General features: G+C 45.6%; 1 protein-coding gene across 5 annotated transcripts; it reads right to left on the bottom strand.

Annotated features, from left to right (window-relative positions):
* Positions 1-160: 160 nt before the first annotated feature.
* Positions 161-22,993, bottom strand: kank3 (KN motif and ankyrin repeat domains 3). Of its 5 annotated transcripts, none has more exons than XM_088622308.1 (13): positions 21,293-22,993; positions 13,834-13,958; positions 12,402-12,542; positions 11,979-12,067; positions 9,965-11,866; positions 8,822-8,918; positions 7,354-7,578; positions 6,634-6,724; positions 5,620-5,839; positions 4,567-4,709; positions 3,531-3,731; positions 1,355-1,453; positions 161-707 (listed from the first exon to the last, which is right to left on the bottom strand). In XM_088622308.1, the coding sequence occupies exons 4-13, from the start codon at positions 12,013-12,015 to the stop codon at positions 669-671; spliced, it is 3,054 nt and encodes a 1,017-aa protein (XP_088478434.1). In that variant the 5' UTR covers positions 12,016-12,067; positions 12,402-12,542; positions 13,834-13,958; positions 21,293-22,993; the 3' UTR covers positions 161-668. The 5 variants fall into 5 exon arrangements, with proteins under 5 accessions (XP_088478434.1, XP_088478436.1, XP_088478433.1 ...); XM_088622310.1 differs by having other exon boundaries at positions 12,437-12,542; XM_088622307.1 differs by lacking the exon at positions 13,834-13,958.

Raw genomic sequence — 22,993 nt, 5'->3', positions numbered from 1 at the left:
ACATACAGTTCAGGGACTGTTGGCACTATGAATTGCTGTAGGATGGCAACATGGGAAATGTATTCCTTTGCTTTGGGGGGGGGGGAGGGTCAAACTTTTCTTACAGACTTTTAACATTACCATTTGGGATAAATGTTTTACCATCACTTCCACTTCAGTATAACATCATTAAGTAAATATTTATTTTAAAACAAGAATATGAATATACAGTGCAGAAGTATACATTTTGGGAACTGCAGTTTACATTGTAAAATTGGAACTTAGCAATTCTTTTTATTGAAAAGTATCAGGGTGTTATACATTATCTGCTTGCTTTTTTTTTTATTTAAAAAGGCACTTACACACTGAATCACTTTACATAGCAGTAACATTTTCTTTTCAAGTTGTTCACTTCAGGTGTAATACAATCCTCTGTGGTGTTCCTGCAAATACTGGGTTGGTTTAAAAGTTAGTAGTATTACCACTGTAATGGTAAACCTAATATTTAAGGGAAGTATAACTTGTATCTAATATTTTAAATACGGATACATGTTTCTAAAGGCACTTATACATGTTGCATACAGATTATAGACTTTTTTCCAATAGAGTGCAGAAAAGTTGCACAGGGCTGGCGTCCAGTTGCATATGCTGCTGGGAGGGGGTGGGAAGTCTGAAAAGCCAGGGATCATTTAGCTGGTGTGGCTTCTTGTGGTTATTTTCGAGGTTCCCTGCAATGAGAAGAGAAAACAAGCGTGTGTGTTGAGGCCAATCTGTTATTCTAACCCTTACAACACAAGAAGCCCTATTCCTTAAGGCTTCTGTGATAAAGAACAGTTTGGTAAAAAAGCTAACTCTAAAACAGGCTTGTGAAGATGAGTGGCTTCACAGACCCTCATCATTAATCTTGAATTAGCTCATGTCCATATAGGAGAGCAACACTGGGGCTGTTCAGCAAAACTAAGCTTCAATGTGCCATCTTCATCAGATGATGAGTGTTCATTTCATCATCCAACAAAAGAGATTGAGAAAATATTTACAATGAAAGAGACCAATTTACATAGCTAGCCATTTACGTGAGCAAATCGGCAAAAGTCCCAGCTGCGACTGCACCCTTGACCCTCCCATGACTTGTCCAGAGCCTTCCTCATTACACCACACTGATGTAATGCTAAATGTGGGGGGGGAGTCTTAAGGGACCAATAACCAGGCTCCACCTATGGAATTAAAGGAGGCCAAAGGGAAGTCTGGGCTGTCGAACCCAACAGTGAAATGAGGAGATGAGTACCACAGATGCAGGGCAGAGGAACAACCGAAGTTATGAGAAGTGGGGAAAAAGAAGCTCAACAGCATTAGTTCCAGAAGCCAGACTACTTACAGCTGCTTGAGAGTTGGAGTAGTTCATGTGGGCGTAGAGAAGCACAGCAATGTCATTATGGGAGGCCTCGAGGGCTATGGAGAGGGCGTTACTGCCGTCCTACAGTGCGAGAGACCACAAAGTGAAACATTAAAAACATTCAGCATCATCTGAATTTTAAATTCAGTTAAATACTTGATGATATGCTCAGAACTGGTATTGCACATTCATAAATACCATTGCCAGTCCGAGGCCTGACAACAATCAAAGGGTAAACCCATGCCTATTGCTCATAATCTACCCATTATACTGGAGCTAATTGCTTCTGTTTCAACACTCGTCAGATCTTTCCTCTCTCCCACCAGGGCCCAACAGCTGTTTCCTTGTGAAACTCAATCCACACAACTCTGATGGATGTTGAAATATTTCAAATAATGGTGCTTACACAGATTAGGCAGCTGTAGATGGCAGAATACAGACTATCAACTACAGTGGCTAAAAGCCACCATCATCATCTTTAACCCATCTTAAAACTTTTGTTTTTATTTCAATTCTTTGGTTGTTAAACTAGCCAGCAGTGAGTAAAGATTGTTTTCTCCATAGGAATCTCACATTACAATTCTGCCATTCCCAAATCCTACTGACCAGTCCATCCCTTTTTGTCTGTACCCGTCATCTTTTAGAAATTAGTAATGTTTTAGTTTTTCACCAGGGGCTCTGGTTACCCTGTAACATCGATTGATGCTATTCACCAGGTTCCAAAAGCTAGCTTGCAAGAAATCAAAACACAAAACACTGGCAGTAATTCTCAAATTTCAAATTCCCATCTCCTTGAGGCATTCATCCCCTTTCAACTGAATCCCAAGTTTAACTTGTGGATTTTCTTTGTTCTCTTGTGGTTTGTATTACACCTACAAATATGAGGAAAAAAAATCACAAGAGGGGCAGAGGTGATTGAATAAAACTTTCATTGTGGGGGAAATTACTGTAACTTTTTTTTTCCCCCACTCACATACCACTGGTGGAGAGAAAGATCATCTCAATTTAAAACAAAAGCATTTGGAATTTGAAGGCTGCATTCTTGTCTCAACAAGTCAGGACAACAGAATGACAGTACAACTTGGTCTAAAAAGCAGCTTATGATTTAAAGGTTCTGGGGGGGATGACTAACTTGTCTTTTGTAGTCTTTATGGAAGCTGACAAGATTTACTGTAGATAATAAAAATAAATCCTGTGTAGAAAGCACCTGGCATTTAGTCAACTACAGATCAGCTGGGGATCACTGTATAAGGAGGAGACAGGAATTGTTATTGATTTATATTATTCAGCGTCTTTGTGGCTTCTGGAGTCAAAAAGTTGAATAGTTTATCATATTTTAATGTTTCACATCAATGCTCCCCATCTTAACTGCTAATACTTGTCTGGATGTGCATTATAATCCCTTGTCTTCAGTTCAACCCTTACATGGTCTGGCTAAATTGGAAAGAAACAAGAGAAATCTTTGTTCCACTCATTTCTCTTACCCCCTCCACCTATTTTCTAACCTCGTCTTCCAATTCAGGGTCGCGGGGGAGCTGGAGCCTATCCCAGCAGGCCACGGGTGTGAGGCAGGAGACACGGCGGAAGGGACACCTGTCCCCAACAGAGCTTTGATGGACATGCACACACTCAACACTACGGCCGGTCTTCCCAGAAGCCCCTAAGCCTACCAGTATGTTTTTGGACAGTGGGGGGGAGTGGGGGGAACCAGAAACCCAAAGGAAACCCACACAAACTCAACAGCCAGCACCCCAGTTCTAGAATTAAGCCCCAGCGCTGCAAGGCAGCGATAATAACCACTGCGCTACTCTGTCACCTACTGTTTCTTTGAGCCCTTCACTGACTGAAAGCATGAGTGATCTGGCTTGGAAAGATCCATTAAAACAAGATGAGTACCACACAGTAATAAGAAAAGACTGGCTTTGCTAGCGAGATTTTCATAAATACCATTGCCAGTCCGAGGCCTGACAACAACCAAAGGGTAAACCCATGCCTATTGCTCATAATCTACCCATTATACTGGAGCTAATTGCTTCTGTTTCAACACTCGTCAGATCTTTCCTCTCTCCCACCAGGGCCCTACAGCCGTTTCCTGATCTGACACTTCGAGAGGCCGAGGCGCGTCTGCGCGCAGTCTGAAGACGCCCGCTGTGCTCACGTTGTCCGCGAGGGTGACGTCGCAGCCCGGCTGCTCCAGGAGCAGCTTCACGATCTCGGCCCGCCCGTGTTCGCTGGCGCACATCAGGGCGGTGGAGCCCTCGTCGTCCTGGACGTCGACGCTGGCCCCGCAGTCCAGCAGCGCGCGCACCATCTCCTGCCGCCCGTGGCTGACCGCCAGCATCAGCGCGGTCTGCCCGGCCTGCACACCGAACACCACACGCGTTACTACGCCGACCGCCGGCGGGCGGGAGGGGAGGCCGGCGGTCGGGAAACTCCAGCTACACGGCGATTTCCATCCTTTCGCAGTTTCTACTGTTTTTCCATGAGGGTAAAGTGTTGGAGTGTGAAACCAAAGGTGGCTTAGCATTTCACATTAGGAATGTAGAGGTCTTGGAATTCTAGTTTTGAAAACGTATTCAGCAATGAAAGGATTTACCAATACAACATATACAAAGTAAAATAAATTTACTGCTTTCATTTTTCCATTATATTACTTTTCTATAATTAACTATTTACATTATGCCAGTTTGATGGGAGGTTACATATAGAAATATCAGCAAAAACGCATCAAATAGCCCACAATCTAGACATAAGACTGCTTCATCCTCTTGCACAGACCAAAATCAGGTCTCAATGGGGCCACAAACGCAATCCACACTAGCCACTATTTGTTCAATCCTTCTGCTTCCAGCATTAGAGAAAATGTGATCTTTCCCATTATATAAAACTCCTTCACAACAGCAGTCCACTGTTCCAGCGTTGGGGGTTCTTTAGTGCAATTATTCATTTTAATGCTCCCTCTAACCTGGCTCTAAAATTTTCAATCTTAAGACAACCCACTTTGGATCACGAGGTCCCTTCTCTAACTAGTTGTCAATAATCGGTTCTTGATCGCCTGTTATCATTCTTGCGTTCAGGTTGAACCATAAAAATGTTCATCTTCATGCACCACACAAGGCTGACCAGCTCTGCTCCTTGTTTCGGCAAGGAAAGGTCAGAGGGGACCTGGGACCACCAGTCCCTCCTGAGCTCACCTGGCTGGCTTTGGCGTTGACACTGCCCAGGCTGAAGAGCTTCCTGACCACTCGCATGTCCTCCTCCTCCTTCACAACAGCCAGGGCAGCCAGCATGATCGCGGTGTACCCAGCCTTGTTCTGGTGATCCACATTGCACACGCCTGGGGAAACAGGCACTTCAGCAACACCGTGCAAAGCTGTGGTTAAATCCGTGGCCCATCGGCTCCATGGTCCTTATTCTCATTAGCCCATTTTTATTGAATTGTTAAAGCCAAACTAATTTAAAATAACCAAAATAATATCCCAGTTTACAGGAGAGAAATATAGAGAGGATAAATGGTGACAATCAAACAAATTAAACACTGTAGAAGCCACAAATGAATTGAAAAAGACATAGTACAGGAGTGAGCAGACACGCCTTGTCAGTGACACTTCATGTAGACGAGTGGAGGGATGATACACCCAAGTGGCAAAAATGTTAAACATGAAGAAACTTTGTATATAAAGTCTGAGCTGTTTGTGTTTTCTATAATGTGGGAGAGCAATAATAAGGTATGCAGAATGTTAGGATAGAGATTAAAAACATTGTACCACACCCTTATAAAACATCATTGAAGCCTTAATTGGTCTACAAAGTTGCTTCGGTTGAATATTTGCATTTTGCTTCTAGTCACAAGCTTGGGATTTTTTTTCACTTAAAGAATACAGCAGTTAAAGCTCCAGCACATTGAAGTTACATTTCATAGTATGTATGATAATGAAGCGTTTGATTGTGCAATTGAGGGCTCAGCTGGCACAAAGACTACCAGGTGTGTGTGAGTCACCAGGACCAGGATTGGGAACTGATGTCATCGGTGCACAAATATTTTTTCATGCTAAGTTTCCCAAATTTCCTTAAATGTTCCATTATTTAAAAAAAAAAAAAAACCTGTGGTGCAGGACTTCGCTGCACCAACAGAAATACGACCTTAGCTTTCCAACACGACTACCGTTCAAGATCCAGGACTGGGCACTGTGCAGGCACACAGCAAGGCCAGCCCCCACTCTCTCTCTCTCGCTCGCTCCACTGACCGGTGTCCAGCAGCAGTCCAACCACAGTGAAGTTGGAGTGGGAGACGCTGTAGTGCAGCGCCGTGTTCCCGTTGCTGTCCGTCATGTTGACCACGTGGCGCAGCAGCGCCGGGGACACCTCGGAGAAGGCCATCAGGTAGTCGGCCACACGGGAGGGAAGGGCCGTCTTGGCGCTGGACACGCGGAACCACTCCTGCTGTACGGTGTGTGTGCTCGAGAGCTACAGGACGGCAGCACACACACACACACACACTGCGTCATTCCAATGGGTCTCCTTCTGCAGCGCTCCGAGAGAATAATCTCAGTCCCATCAGCCCCGGAGGGCTGACCAGGACCAGTGGCGGAGCCAGGAACTTGTACTGGGGGGTGTTTTTAAATATTCCTTACCCTCTAGAGTAGAATGCACTACTAAAAGGTGTGCTGCTTACGTGCGAGAACTGCTGTTCTGTGCTCCAGTTACACTGCTGACCCCTGTTTGACCCCATGGGAGAGGTGGGACTGACACGCAGGCCAAAGCCAAATTCGCACGACTTTCATGAGCTGCATGGGAACCATCTGCAGCGGTCTGCCACGGATTCGTGCACACTGACCATTAACCCTTTTAAGCACACACTTCAGTATTAAGACATTGTGTGATCGTTTCCTACCTTTCTGTTTATTTTGTTGGTAAACCTAAAGGCAAAATGGTATTTTAGGTAACATCTAAAATGGGATGGCAGATGGACTACGCCCCTTGCTCAACACAGAAGGGAGAGCTCATGAGCTTCAAGACCGTCCTCTGAGATTATCCAAGCTAGCGGAGATTTACAGAATACAATGATAAAATCATCAGCCGTCTCAAATCGTTTGAATACTGAAAATTTGTGGAATTACCTTCTGGATTTCCCCCCCACGATGGGCATGCTGTTAGGGATCGTTTTGAGCATCAGGCAGTTCTCTACAATAGCATGCCACTATTAAAACTTTGTTCACAAACCGAAGAAGGATAGAAAAGGGAACCACTGGATCACCTACCACTTCCTTGCTTTTAAGCGCGTTGATGTCATCATTGAGGTGGTTCTTCAGAATGAGACAGGCCTCGCGCATTTTCTTACTCAGCTCAAACCTTCAGCACAAGGAAATCCTTTTCAGTTTGAGCACATTAAGCATAAACTGAATTTGTGATGAGGGCAGCTCTCCCTGCCCCTTGGACTCAACCCCTCTCTCCCTGCACAGCAGATAAGCCTTCAACACACAAAGACCGGGTGCTCTGCAGTGGTGATGAGCACGCTCTGCTCCTCCAAGAACTCAATTACTGCCACCAACAGGCCTAGAGCCGCACAGAGCACCTGGTCCTGTGCTGCAGTGGGATTCTGTCTCCGCACAGAGTGCACAGTCTAGCTTTCAGAGGTCAATGATGCCAGCTGGAGCTGGCTCAGCGCACGTTATGTGCAAGAGTAAAGCAGCGTTAACTGTTTACATTTGCTGGAGTAAACAGGCTGGATAAATGCCATCCACTTGGTTTCTCCTCATTAAGATTTGATTGGTTCTAATGACCAGACTGCTTACCTTTCAAATATAAATGACGCATCAAAACCTAAACCTAACTGGATTCCCAACTAGTCATACCAATCTTTATTTCAGTGTGCAATGCTTTGACTAAAAACTCTGCATTCTGAAATGAATGTTTGCAAAGTCGTATGTGGGTTGTATGCTCAAAGCTCCTACAGTTCTGGAGGCTATAGTTAGGCTCACTTTTCTTTCACTGCACTCTGCTGTCCCTCCTCGCGCTCTGCCGCAGGTTCCTCCCCTTCGCTGTCGCTGTCATCCAGGTTGACGTTTCTCTCATCCTCTGAAGTGTCGATCAGGGCCCCGTCCTCCCCCTCGCTGCTGTCAGAGCCCCCCCCGCCGCTGCCCCCAGACGAAGTCCCCTCCTCTTCCTCCCCATCCTCCTCTTCCTCGCTCGAGGTCGACTCGTACCTGCAGCAGGGTGGGGGAGGGATACGCATTCATACCCTTACGGTCTTTCTACAGGCAAGAGTCACAAAGCAGCCAAACACATTTTCAGGCCACAGATTGGGTGACAATTAAAAAGAACAACTGGCACTTTGTATAGGCCCTCTTCCACTGTGAGAAACGTCAGAATTACAGATGGAGAAAATCTGGATCCAGCTGAAATTTGACGGATCATTTTAGACCCTGCATTGTGGCATGCTTGGTATTTGCTGGCTGTGGGAAAATTCCAGCTGTCTGTCTATCTTGTTGAGATGTTGATTCACAACATGAACTCCCCCTGTTTTGCACCAGACTCCTCCACACAAATGCTCAGAACAGAGCGCTGCATGAAGCCCCTGGAAATGCTGAGCCAACAGCCTGCTCTGAGGAACCGGTTACCAGATTTCATCACAAACTCATGCAACTAGGCTTGATGCTTTCTCTGTTTACACGTAAGGAATGGATGATGCAAAAATATCCACCACATGATTAGTCTGCTTTGATGCACAAGCAATTATCTTGTAGGTTTAAAAAAAGTGTGATTTGAGTCTCTAAGCCCAAAAGATCATTCCAAATAAGGCATTAGGTGAAAACGATTTGCTTTGTACAATGTTACAAGTTTGAGTCTGGATTGTCCCCCTGTTTGCTTTGACAATGGGGCAAAACATGGCAGGTCTTAGGTAGGTTGGCCAGGGAAAGTAGGGTTTGATATTCTTAGAGCTGTCCAGGAAAAAGCAACTCTTGGAACCCTGCAGATCAGCAGTGACATCACTGAAAGACCTCCAATCCGTGCCAAGTCTCCCGTCGGACACTGTGAAGCCCGCAGTGAGCCGACAGGTGGTTCAATGGGCGGCATTTGCTCGCCCTGTGTCTTACAGGAATGGGATATTTAAGAAACAATAGGCGATTCAAAATGAAGTTGTAAAAACAAAAAAAATACAAGTGGTCAAAAACAAGTATGGAGAAATCATTTCAGATTTCACTATGAAGTGAAATCCTGTTGGTTTGAAATCTGTAAACTAGGTAAGCATGCCTCAGACAGCTGCATAAAAGAATGCAAAGCAAAGGCCTTTTCCAGCTTAGACCCTAAATGAACTAACCGGAATGATATTGCATGTTTAACAAGAGCTGGCAGATCAGGGCCTATTGGAAGGCTCCTCTGAACACGGATGTTTTTGTCATAAAGTGATCAAGAGCGATGAGGATCTCCCCGTTCGCTTCGACTCACCCCCCGTTGAGAACCCCTACGAACTGCAGGCTCTTCCTGCTGCCAGGCTCTCGTTGGGTACTCCCATCCTTTCTCTTCATGATGGACTTCAGGACGCCTGCAAGGCAGTGGAACCGCCACAGGGGGCGCCGCGTGTTAACCAGCTGCCTGTATCCTAGAGGAGCTGCTGCAGAAGTGTCTGTTGTATGTTCTCATTTAATTTATCAGTCCTCATCTAATTATTAGCTCACTCAGACATGTTTATTTACAGGAGATTTGTTTCCCGCAGGTTTAGATCACCCTCATCCTCAAGAGCCTAATCTGAGAGCAAAGGCTTTATCCAACATCCCCCATTGAACTAATTAAGACTTCATTCCCAGGCAGATTGATAAATTTAGTATTTTAAAGCATTGAATCTATAAAATCTTTTCATGTGAACAGAATGACATAAAATTGAACAAGATCTCGATTTATAATGAAGGCATTTATTTCCCTCAGGTACAAGGGTTACTTTTATGGACATACTATACAGTAAATATTCTAAAATTGTTAGCCAGTATCCACTTTGATTTAACTCATGGTTATTTACCCCTTACTTTGGTGTAATCCAAAACCACATTTCAATTCATTTACTGCTGTTAGTCAAGGTTGAGTCACTGAAAAGATCGTTTTCTCTTCTGAGTATGAGAGAGAAAAACTCAATTCACATTTACAGACCTGAAAAGATGATTTATCCAATCCAATTAAGCACATCAAAGCTTGAGTAGAACAGAAGAGTGTAGCCTTGGGTTTCATACCCAAACCGAACTAAACAGGCTTGTCGGTCTGAATGCAAAATGATTTTTTACATTTAAAAAAATAATAATCAAGAAAAACAAACCTGCCATTTTCCCAATATACACCATCAGTCCCAACACAGATGTATTCAGAAGAGATATTTTGTAGCGGTGAAGGACCGAGGAGGAAAATGATAGGACTTCATGGGTAAAGCATTGAGCACCCGCAGATTCACACAGAAAATCAATGAAAACAACATACCAATTCCATCTCTGAAACAGTAAAACAGTTACACCGCCCAATTTAGAAGTGTGAAAATGCCATTAAATTCAGAACTGTTCACCTATATCCAGGTGCACTACATCCACAAAGAGGGGTACCACCCACCTGCAGCTGGGCTTAGGGGTACTGGTACCACTTCCTTTGACTTTCTTCTCTCTGCCACACAGACGGCCCCCAGGCTGGATATGGCAGTGTGCCCTGTGATGCTCACTTGCCTTCGCTTCAGTACAGCGACAGGAGCTTTCTGCTCGCCACCCGTCTCTGGTCCATCTTGTTTCTCCCACTGGCTCCCAGTGCTAGTTACTGGGACAGCTTCCCTGGCTTCCCCTCTTGACTCCGTTTGAGTGTCCCGGTTGATCTGCTGGAGAACAAACTCCCGGCCAACTCCCACATCCTTCAGCTCCTGTCGGCACTCCACAGCTATGCTGCGCCTGTGTTCAGATGCCTCCAGTGTTCCTCCTGCTGCAGTACTGGTGAGGGAGACCACAGCTTCCACCAGCACGCTAGCCATCTCTGGCCGGGCCTGGGTACCCTTCTCCACTGCAACCTTGGACTTCCTCTCGTCATCCTGCACCCTCAGCGCTTCCATTTCTTTGTCGACTTGGGACAGACTGCTTTCCAGCGCTTGAATGGTTTCCTGCTGGAACTTGATGGTATCTTGCAGGGTCTCGATTTCCCGCTCAGCCTCAGTCCTCAGCCCCAACAGGGACTCCATGACCCACACCGAAGCATCCTCCACTTCTGCTCTGGCCTCGGCTCCAGCGTCGCGCGTCTCTCTGGCGTCTGTTCCCACTCCTTTCTCGCATGCTTCCACGGCCTCCGTGCCCACTGCCACCTCCTTCGTTCCCTTGCAATAGTAAAACACGCCTTCCTCCAAGGGTCTGTCACCCCCCACTCCCACTGACTTTCTCTCCACCACCGTGGTTCTCTCCACCTGCTCGCTGTTCCTGTCCTCCCTTCCTCCTAGCCTCTCCGTCAGCTTTCTTAACTCCGCTATCTTGCTTTGCCTGACATGGCTGGATGCTGGCGGAGGCCTCTGCTGAGCCTCTCCCTCAGCTTCCTCTGCAGTGCTGTTTCCGACGCTCAAGGACCTCTGCTGGATGCCGGTTTCTCCCCCCACCTTCTCCCGCAACGCTGCCTGAAGCTCCTCTTTCTCGGCTCGCAGCTTTGCCACCTCTCTCTCCAGCGCTGCCACTCCCTTCACCCTTTCTTCCATCTCTTTCAGCTGCCGGAGAGCGGCGGCCATCTGCTCTCGGACGGTCTGGAGCTGGTTTGGTGGGATCTGGGTTAGTCCAGTGGAGGAGGTGCCCCCAGAAGCTGGGGTGCTCCTGCCAGAGTTTTGAGGGCTCGCTCTGGGCCAGATGACCTGCGATGGGCTGGGAGAAGATGAGGGAAGATGGGGTGGATGGGGGTCTCCCATGGGGGCTGAAGGAGGAGAGGGCTGGGACGAATTAATAGCTACCCTTCCCAATTGCTTCGATCCAGCTCTCGGAGGCTCTGCAAGTTGGAAACCCGACCCATTCTGCAAGTGTGACTGCTCCCGCTCCAGCCGGCGGCTAGTCTCCAGCAAGGTCCTCTCGACTCTAGGGTTGCGAATTGGTGGCGGCGGTGGTCCTCTCGGACCGGCTGAAAGTGGCGGGCTCGTCAAGGGGACGGGCGAGAGGGGGAGCGATTCCGAGGGAGCGGAGATGGTGCGGTTTCGGGGAGGCGGCACGGGAGGCACGCGACCCTCTTCGCTCGCAGAGGAGGACAGAGACTCTGTCGAAGTCCAGCCGCTGGTATGCCCACCTGCCCCGGGGCTCCTCCGAGACAAGGAGCCCGATTTTGAGCTCCGTGGACCTCGGCGGGGGTTAACAGGCGCCCGGCGAAAATTATGGCCACTCTCAATTTCTTCCACATACTTGAGGAAGTCCAGATCTAGCTGGAATCCATAAGGGGTTTGGACAGAGTAGGAACCTCCCTGGTCTCCTTCCTCCTGGGTGCTGTAGAGGAATGGGGTCCCCACATCTGTTAAGGACAGACACAGAGACAATGAACTTACTGTAACATTCAACCAGACCCTGGCAACCAGTCATAAAATCACTACAAAGGGATGCAACAGATTTTTACAGTCACTTACCAGGGAGCTTCTGGTTCAACTGGACAGACTGGGTCATCTTTGTTGACCAGGAATTTCCAACAGCAGCCCCGACAGTGTCTGCTTATCACCTGAAAAAAAAAAAAAAAAGCTGGCTGAACCCGACATCATGACAGCTTGCTGCAATGCTTCAGTTTTTGCAAAGCCTGTTGTGCAGGTTAAAAACGACATCATGCACCTGCACATCCACACAAAATGAAGCCCCTTTTCCACACTTATTTCCTTTTATTTGTTTTTTTCCCCCGCATTTGAAATGTACAAATAGATTTGGAGTGAACAGTCAAAACATGCATTTTGTCAATTAACGGATATTTTTTTAGAAAAGGCTACAAGACCGATTCTGACAAGAGACTCCCTTGTTGAAACAAGGTCCCCACCACAGACAAATGCGTCTGAAACCCTTACCTCCCTCGTGCACCCTCACAAAAAAAAAAACATACAGCCGTCTCCTCCAGCCTCCTGCTTTCACCAGTTGGGCCCAAGTCCTTGCTCCCAGTGATGGTCGCTTCTGTTGTCCTGGTTGACAATGGCAGATCACAACATCCCCTGAGAGAGACAGGACAGACAACAGGCACCGTCAGACCAGGCCTGCTGCAGGCCGGGGGAAAACACACACACACACTCCTCTCTGTTCCTCTCCAGCCCCAGGCACATTCCAGAGCATGCCTCCTTCTCACATCCTACCACAGTGACCAGGCTAGGACTTGCAGAAGGTGCTCCTCAAGTATCTCAACAAGGGGGCACGACCAGGAAGACAGCCAATTGCAATAAACAGCCAATGTTCACTTTACGGTTTTCTTCTCGAGGGTGAAACTTTTGAAAGGAATTTGATTCCGTTTACTTGTTGCCACAAACGTGCCCCAGGAAACAGCCTTACAAAGTAAACAACACTTGCAAAAAAAAAACAAAAAAAAGGGGCAACCAGCTGGGGAAATCTCTTTCACATCCCCTCCAGAGTTATCAGCGACAGCTTGCTGAGAAGAAACGCAGTCCACTGTCAGTGGCTGTCAACATCTTGACCTCCAGGCCTGTTCAGGCTGCATGCTGGACAATGCACCAGTTGGGCAGTGGAGATCAGTCAGCACACATGACTTCAAACAGTTAATAACCAGACTTGTTCATCACTTTTTTAGGGTTGAGGGGGAGCTGGAGCAGATCCCAGCAAGAATTGAACCCATGAAGCTGGAGCCCTGAGACAGCAATGCTACCCAGTGCACCACCCCTGCACTATCCTAACTGACTGAACCTGGTGCAAGTAAATGAAAGAGATGGCACCCAGTTCAGCAGTATTCCTTGTTCAGGAATTCTGCATTAGTGTGACACACCAGAGGAGTTGCTCAATGTTTTGGAAAGCTGATCTCATGCCTTCAGAAAGTTTTTAATTTGGGTTAGAGAAAGAGCACACACACACACAGCTGAACAAAGCTGTGAAAAGGCATCCAAAGATTGAGGTGTTTAAATGTGCACTATGCAGAGGAAAAAAAAAAAAAAACACACCCCAGCCCCTTCTCAACACCCCCATCCTCTCTCTCCACGAGTGAGCCACTGAGATAAATCAGTCGTTTCCTGAAGGGAAGCAGCTTCACAACAGCCCTCTACCCAGAGGGACTGCTCCTATTGTCCTGCTTTCAGATGCCGGGCCTATGCCTGCCAGAAAGCCCATCGTGTGGTCAGAACCAGCTTCCTGACAGCCAGGAGGAAACAAGGGAAGTGTTCGCCGAGGGCCAAAACACACACACGCACATGCAGTCCAGACTCACACACCAAGACAGACCCAAAAGACACCTTCCCAGCAGACTGTTTTGTGCGTACGGGGTGCGGAATAAACTAAAATTACCTGCAACAGCTCCCAGAGAAACCCAAAATGGCGTATCGTCGTGTACCCCAGAACAGCTGACGAGCCAAGATGCGACCCCACTGCAGTCAACGTCATCTCAACACCAGGCCTCTCACTCCCCCGTTCTGTCCACACAGCAGACGCACAATGGCATGTATTCACTCCTCACAATGAGACAGTTATGCCGTTCGGCGGCAAAAAAAATGCCGTCGGCAAATTTTCTGAGGCTTCCTTGTTCTGTGGGTCTTTCTGAGGAGCAGGGTTCAGAGCTCAAAATGTCACTGGGTGAATAAATCTAAGGGGGCAGACTACACGTCGAGGGGGATACCATCCGAGACCCTGGACAGCTGAACCCCACTTTCTAACCCAGGATCCACATACAACGGAACCGTTTCCCTGATAACTACACCGATTTTCACCGACTGCTTTGAAAGCCTCAAATCGGCACAATAAGAACAGCAGCAGTTCCTGATATTCAAGCAGAATACCTACAAAAAAAGTACAGAAATTAGGGGACAATCTTTTGACTTGGGTCTTCTCTCACGTCATGAAAGATAGGAGAGTCAAAAAGGGAGTTTGTTTTTCCAAACTAGAAGACTAGATAAAATCTACCTGAATATGTTGTCAGGGAAGTGACCAATTTGGCTGTCTACTTTCAATCTCATTTATATAACTGGACATTGCACTGAAGCATTCCAAAGTCGGATCTGAACCCACAACCTAATTCCGAGTCCGGAGTGCTAACCCCTGCTCCACACTGCCATTAGGAAAATGTTTCCGAACTCAAAATGTTCTTGCCTGAGAAATCTTGAAAAAAATAACAATGGAAAGGAAATGAGAGAGGTATGCGTTTCCTTTTACAAAGGAAAGGAAATATCCATTGTCTTTCCAAGCGTAGCAGAGAACCATTGTTTGGACTTGAACCTTTTATAAACAGGGATTTCACTACTTTCAGGATTTTTGTGATAATTTTTATAGTGCCTGTTAACCCATTGCAGCAAGGAGAGACTCCAGTATGGGTGGAGGTGAAGTCATATAATTCTCGTCTACTGGAAGGATGCTACCATCTTTCTTTTCTGAACTGGTTTTAACATACTGATGCGAACTTGCCCAGACCTTCACGGAACAATGTCTTTCCAGTCATCTATGCATATGTCCCATCTTAAACCACAGCTGGCTCTTAAGTAGAAGTTGCCAACTCAGTTTCATCTCTTCAGATTTTGGAAGCTAAGCACAGTTGAACCTGGTCAGTACAAGGATGGGAGCTCTCTAAGGAAGCCAAGTAGGTGCTGTACACGATGTTAGCGAACTAGAAGGTGGAGCCCCTCCCTCTGGGCAAAGTTTCATACCAGTGCCCCATCACTCTGGTAAACCAAGGCCTTATCTACTTGGGCTTTAAAAATCCCATGGCACAGTCAAAACAAGAAGAGGTGTGAACCGTAATGTCCATTATCTGGCCATTCTAAGGCTGTCAAGCTTTTCTACCTGATCTTCTCTGCAGTGGGGCTACCAACACATTAAGAAACAGTAAAAGTCACCAAGATGGGTGCTGGGCTTCAATGATCTGTAAAAGACTTTGGGGTCCTTTCTGATGGAGTTTGGTCTTACCATGGATGGGGCACCAGTCCATCGTAGAATCCAAGATGGAACCAGAACTTCAGAGCAGACAAATCTTCTTCGCCACGACTTTGGGAAGTGGGAGGACACTGGGACTCTCGCCATTATCCCCTGTTAGAGTGGGTTTTCACCCAAACCCCATACCAATGGACTCCCAAAGCCCGATTCCAATTCAGAACCTGGGACTGAACTGTCCCATCCCACCACCTGGGTCTGCTAATAGACATTTATGTAAATTGACTACCTCAGTCATTTATAGACGCACAATTTCTTTTCAGCACCATCAAAAACTATTTTATTCACAAAGTCCTCAGTTAAGAGTTAAATGCAGTCTTGAGGTGCTTTTCCAGAAAGGGTGTAGAAGTCGGTACTGTCATGTATATCTTAAAAAAAAAAAGTGATCCTGTAATTGTCTCTCCACAGAAACAGGCTTTAACTTCTTCCAAACAGACATGGGAATAAAAGATGATCACACAATGTGTTCCAAATCATGATGTCACAGCGCACTGTTGTTATTTTAACACTTGCTGCGAGAACACCAGATGTTCGCTTGCACTGAAGTGCACACAAACGCACTCCCCCTTCATTCAAATTTCCAGAAGGCTTGAAAACTGCGCCAGGAAACTTTTAATATCCTGGAACCCCCCAGGCTTGTTAATGGCCCTATAAAAGTAAAGATTATATGTGGAAAGTGAATATTTCTTGTAACTGTAAGCTAAATGATGGGCACATAAAACCTGATTTACATTAAAAACAAATGAACACCTCTGCCAAAAACATAATCCTCACTGGTAGACAGCATCGCTGGTTTTAATCTGACTCAGCTGTTTGTTTTGCTTATTTTAGGGCGTTTTGTTCCAAACTAGGCATTTAAATTAGGAAAAGTTTCATTATTAAAACAATAGCCAATTGTCTTTCATTTCAATATCTTCTGAAAGGTATCACCTTGTTTTGTAAAAACTTAAATTTACTGCATTTTTTCCCCCCCAGTGCTTTTGAAACAGGAAAATGTGCAAAATCATTGAACACAAAAACAAACTTCCCATCATGATATTTCACCTACCCAAGTAAATGCACTTGAATATTTGTCTAACAGCAGGCTCAGCTGTGCTATGGCTGCTGACAGGCAGGAATAGTTTTTCAAACTAATGCAAAAAAAAAGGGGGTTCATTTCTTAATTTCCCCATCTATAGCAGCTGATCGCAGCTTAAAAAGAGTATAAACAGCAACCCGAGGTGACTGATTCAATTACAACCCTCCCCAAGTTCTTATTGGTCAAGGAGTTTATTTTTAGGCTGTTGTGAACCGTTATGTACCTAAATCTTTATCTCTTACTCTCATGAGCTCTCTGCCTGTGACACAGTGCAGGCGAGAGAACAGCAAATAGCCCTACAGGCACCACATATTTTTTCCTAATTTGATCTACCAATGAATAACTGTGACATTTAATAGAGAGAGGGATGAATTAAACATTCCACATTTTACAAGGACATACCAAGGATGAAACTTTATTACCAACGTGATTCATGAAGTCCACTATTTGTCTTTCCCCTTTCCTGGTCAAATGCTGCAACTTACAATTGAACTGCTCAGTCACAGCATTGCCCAGAAAATTCTGATGCATGTTGACAATTATAAGAAACATTTTCTCCCCCAATTGAGAAATGAATTTAATAAAATGGAAGATGTTTGCCTGCACGTCTCTGGAGAAGAGGAAAAGGCTTATGCAGTTTTAGCTAGAAGTTTGGTTTCAGGTTGAATCCTAGCAAATGAGCTTTCAAATTTCTACCACTAACGTTACAATTTATCATGGCGACACACCATAGTAGCACAGGAAATTCAAATAAAGAAATGAATACTGTATCAGAATCATGTACAGTATTCATGCTCAACAAAGTCATGAAGAAAGCCTCCTGGTGATGTCTTCAGTAGACATTTACATGGTATGAAACAAAGTAGAAAAGTATGCAAATAGGCTATTCATTTACACACACAAATACTGCCCATATTTAACCATAAAAGTTGATCCACAGACAGAAAATGGATAAAAAAGAATGCCTTTTCTGAACAGACATACAATTCACTTACTCTAATTCTAAGATGAGTAAGTTGGTCAAATATAGAACGAGTTTAACAGTGGTGGCATTATCTGTGCTCTAGCAGGGCTCTGCTGGGAAAAAAACAAACAAAAACTTGTACATGTGCAAAACAAGAACCGCCACATCAGCCTTTCATTATCTTCCTGGGTCTTGCAATTAAAAAGCTCATAATATCTGTAGTGGCCAATGCAAGACATCCAGGCAATTCAATGGGCAAAAACAAACTATTTTCTGCAAAAGGCACTGGAAAGATGAAGAGAAAGAGGGAACGATTTTCATTCTGAATTGAACACAAGCCCATCACTTCCCCACTGTGGAGGTAAGAACAAATCTGGCACAGTCAGTAGTCAGGAGCACAGACGGTTTCATAGGGGTTAATATCAAACATCTGGAACATCATGAACTACACAGTAATTGGGGTTGGAGCCTGTAGAAGTACAAAGAAATTGTAATCCTGACTGCTGATCCCAAGCCAGATGGAAGTCAATTACTCTAAGGTACAGACACCTGTGTGCCCAGGGCTGGATTTTAATTGCACCTTCAGTTTTTGATGTGAAAGCGGGAGCCCTCTTTTGTTTCAGTGCTTTTTTGATTAAAAAGTTATTTTTTTTCTAAGCAATCAAACCTAATCTTTCAGTCAGCACCCCCAATCATACCCTCCTCCACCACCACAAGCGCTTACATACCCACACTCCCTCGTTTCTCCATCCTGGGAAAATAAAACAGCCTGACTGCAAGAAGCGATAAGCTCAAACTATTTCAGTCCCTGATCTATCCTGCCCATCACGATAAAGAGTGTAGTGTTGCCAGTGCCAAGCTCTTTACAGCCAGTTTGTCCACTACCTGAGGCCAGACTGATAGAGAAGACGAGTTTCCCCCAGTAACCAATAATCCAGAAAACAAAAGCCCCCCATTTTTAAAGCCACTCATTGTTAATAAGTGTTGAATTTTGTAAATATTAACAGCAATAAATCTGGAAATCGCACACTTTCAACTGCAAAAAAAAGGTATCATCTGTAATGCAACAAGGATTCAGCATCACGGGCCTTCATCAGGTCAGAATATAAAGGAAACAAGCTTTCAGATTGTTGGCACAGTTGACTGGATGATATTTGCAAAGACTTTTGGAACACTTTTCTGTATATGAGCGCGTTATAATAAGGTTTACAGCATTTGGATTCAAGTGCCCTTGGATACTTCTGAACATGCTTGTGCCCAGTGCTATCTCAGACGTCCATCCAATGCTATCTTATTACAAGGTAATAGACGTGCTCCTCTTTGCCACTTTCACTGCACATCTCCGGATAATTCGCCACCAGCTGCTTAGCAGGGCTGAAGCGGAGCAGAGAGGCTCCAGGCCTCACAATACATCCCACAGCAGAGCTCAGAAGGTGACTGGTTGTGCACTATAATGGTTTACAACATGGCAAACATCTGCATTTTACACCACTGTGCAGCAGTATTCTGCATTGGGTAGGACGGGCCAATGTCCAGGCCCATCGTCTCCCAGGTCCCGACACACGCCGGTGGAGAGGCTTGCCTGGAGACCACCCAACCCCATCTCCAAGCCTCTCTTTTGACTCGGTCAAAAAGTGCTTGTCTGGCACTGCTTAAAATGCACATCTATTTAACAAGCTCAAATGGTGCAAAGTAAAAACCGTCAAAAGAACTTGTTTCAAATGCATTGTGCATTTGATCACTACTTGCCTCGCAAGCTCCAGACCGTGCATGGCCACCTGCCACGCCTCTCCATCAGAGATGCAACCAAGTATTTAATGTGCGTCCGACAAAGTTCTGTTTGTGTGGAAAGCAGGGGCCAAAGAATTCACCCTTAGACACTGACCGTATAAAACCAAACATCCGTCGGGTTTTTAACCACTTCACCCAACTCAGGCTGTGGGGGAGCCAGCCAGAGCCTATCCCAGCAAGCAATGGGTGCAAGGCAGGATACGCCCTGTACAGGTGCCCTGTGATGGATTGGCATGAGAGACGCAGGAACACACACTCACACCAGGGCCAGTTTTCCCAGTTAACCTACCAGTAGGTCTTTGGAACGTGGGAGGAAACCCCCGCTAACCAGGGGAGATTAAACAAATCCACACAGACCCAGATTGAACCCAGGACCGGAAACAAATAAAAGGTGAAATGCAAATCTTATTCGAAAGACGACGAATGCATTTTACATTTCAGTTGCTGTAAAATTATACACATGACATAACCAAAATAAACATTGGTCTGAGGTGTACGTGTATATAAATGTCTGTATATGAAAATGCTTGACATATTGATGATTTTTTTAATCGTATATAATGTTTTCGGTTTAATGTTAAATCCAAAGAATGAGCACAGCAATCACGTAACATGTTCTTGGACAACACTATACAGAATGGAAACAAGGGAGAATCTGCATAAGAAGACCCATTATTTCTTCATGATCAGCTCCAGACCCGAGCAACGACAATCCGGAATAGCCATTGCCGCACGTAATGAAACCTGTTTTTCCAACGGCAAAACAAAGATAAAAAAAACATCCAACAAATCAAAGCACTGAAACGCGTCGTGTAAAGAACAGGGGGGTCTTTAAGTGCGTTTCTCTTCCAGTCGGATCACTAATTGACGCAGCCTCTAGCACGCACCTCACGAAAGAAGTTTTAAACGCGTCCTTAACACATAAAGGTCATTAATATGACGTTATAAGTCCTACATGTGCAGCTCCCAGAATTCTTAACCAAAAAAAAGACTATAGAACAAGCTGAAATGTTTCTAGAACAGCACGGAGCGCTCGTCGTCCCAGCTGAAGGTGGGCGGTTGCCTGAATCCACTGCTCGCCCAGGGGAAACGGACATTTCCCGCAAGCCAGCTGATCACAGCTGAAAACTCGCACCCGGCTCCCTGGAGCGTTAAAAGACGCGCACACAAGCTTCTTTAAGCCCTAGACTGAAATCTGGAGAGATTTTAAATTACAGAGCTCTGGGTTTCTGGCACAACCTGGAGCTCCTCCAGGAAAAGACTGCCACAATGCAGTGGTTTCTTTTAAGAACGCATTACGCATCCGTCGGATCGCTTCACCAAGAGAGAAACTGGCGTGGTTATTCATAAAAAACACAAATACAAACACAAACTTACTTTTGAGGAAAGAAGTTAAAGATACCTTTCTTAAACCGAAGTGCCCATTTTATCATCCCTTTTTAATCTATACGTATACCGCTGCGGGCATAATGCCTGTCCTATCGGCGAAAATCGGAATTATTTATCCAATTAATTTGAGTGATTAGGCGTTACCCTACGGGGGGAAAAATAGTCTAATTGCTCTGCATCCGATTCAGTGATCACCAATGCTATCCGCTCCTTAAGACACTGTCCTTTAACTGAATCAGTTTACGTTGTAAAGAGTCTCACAGAGCTTTGCCTTTAAGCACCTTCTTCCAAGCGCCTGTTTTTCCTCAGCAGAAATTCCAGGGCACAATCGCTGTAATGTGGGGAAGGAATCACCCTGAACTACATTCTTGATTGATATTTTCTCCGCATACGCCCAGGGTGTGAAGTCGAGCCGCGTGTTCAAATCCACCTTGTTTCCAATCTGTACGGACCTTGAACCCTTCTATCTTCTACAGCAGTCGAAGGATACAGGGAGAGAGGAAAGTGTTGTCTGGCTCACCAAATAAACTAACTTTTTTATTCCCCTTCCAGCGGCTCAAGCCTGTTGAGGCACGCCGCATGATACACGGCGATTATCGGCTTACCTTTCGCGGTTTCGCGATGGACACTGCGAGTCAGAGAGGTTCCTCAAACCTTCATGTTCAGCGGGGCACGAAAAACAACCGGCAGGCACATCCCACCCTGGAGTCTGCACGGAATACTCCTTCAAAACTTTCTGACTGCGTGACAGGCGGAAGGTCGGCCCAATTGTTTGGCGCTGTATGGTACTTCAATGGCCAATGGCTGGGGATTGCGGGGTGTGTGTGTGTGTGTGCGCGCTGCGAGTAGTCTCTGGCGGCGCTGTATCTGAGCAAGCCGAGCCGCCTAGGAGGGAACTCCGGCTGCTTATTAGGCGAGGATAGCGGTGGTATTTCTAGGCTTTTAAGCCATGCACGGTTGATTCTGGCGCTCAACTAAATCGGTTTTTCCGTATGCATGGTTGATAGTCATTAGAACGGGTCCTGCTCTCTTTATGAAGACGTAGTCCGTCATTTCGCTAAAGAAAGAAAATACTGTAGCGGTCTATCGAGTTTTACAGGACGGCTGTTGCATGACGGCAACAAGCGATTCGGTGATCTCCGTTTGCTTAGAACACCAAGGCTCTCGGGAAGCTTCGCACCAGTGTGCCCCAGTGGGTCACTTTCACACCCGAGTGTGAATCTGTGCAGACGCGCGCACTCTGCCGAGGGTCGTGCACGCCTTTGCTGTGAGAGGACGTAGGTCCCACCCTAAAATCCTAAAATGCTTGGCCTGAGCCTGCCGGCGGTTCCCTGCAGCACATCAGACGATTAAGTGACTGGGGGAGAAATCGCAAAGCTCGGGTATTTGGATGTTTAAGAGCTCTCCGTCTTTCCTCAGGCCACCAAATGAGCCCTTACGCTCCTCCCTCGGCTGAGTGCCGTTTTCTTTCTGCAGTCCTTTGTTTAGAAATCACACCCACGACGTGGTGGTTTTAATTAAACCTTTGAACAAGAAATGCCCCTACAGTGCCGCGTACGATAAAGACCAAGACTTCCGTGCTTGATCAACCGCACAGCCCTCGGATATATTATAACGACTAGCAACCAAATTCTAACCCTTAAAAGAGCTCACATTTTTTTTTGCTACAAGTCATTTTTTTTTCTATTGGTTGCAATAACTTCTGCAAACAGCTGAATTTGCAACTTATAAAACAAATTTGGTATCTGTTCAGGAATAGTCGGAGTATAAACATTATAACGCACAATTCTGTATGTTGTAAAACACTTTCAGTATTACAGAAAAAAAAGTAATGACCAACATTTTGCAAAGCCTTAAAAACTGCTCCACACCTCTATCACGGAGCTAGGATATCGCTTGTATAAAGACTCTTATGTTCAGATGTGCGTTACACTCCATTTATGCGCCTTTATAGCTTCCTAAAACTTCCTAGTTCATAAAGACTTTCAATCACACTTTCCTGTAAAATGTGTAACTTCCGTTAAGAGTCACACCTCTCCTTTACAATAACTTTCAAAAAATGCAACATTACCGTACTTTCATTGGGAACATGAAACATTTGAAATCCAAGTTAACACTGCAGTAACCTGCCTCCAAAATAGCACAGAACCCCATTGCTGCAGCTTGCTGTCACCTCTATATGGGATTGATAAGGCTGTGCAGTACGAGAACGTCTTCAAGTTGTGGTTGAAGCAGACCGCGATGCGAAAGAGTGCCGTCTTGCGGTGATCTTGCGAACTGCACCGATGCTTTGACTATCAAGAAGT

The sequence above is a fragment of the Lepisosteus platostomus genome, chromosome 27 (genome assembly GCF_059453375.1).
Source record: "Lepisosteus platostomus isolate fLepPlt1 chromosome 27, fLepPlt1.hap1, whole genome shotgun sequence".
In the NCBI taxonomy this organism is placed as follows: domain Eukaryota; kingdom Metazoa; phylum Chordata; class Actinopteri; order Semionotiformes; family Lepisosteidae; genus Lepisosteus; species Lepisosteus platostomus.
This window is presented reverse-complemented; position numbering and strand designations above follow the sequence as displayed.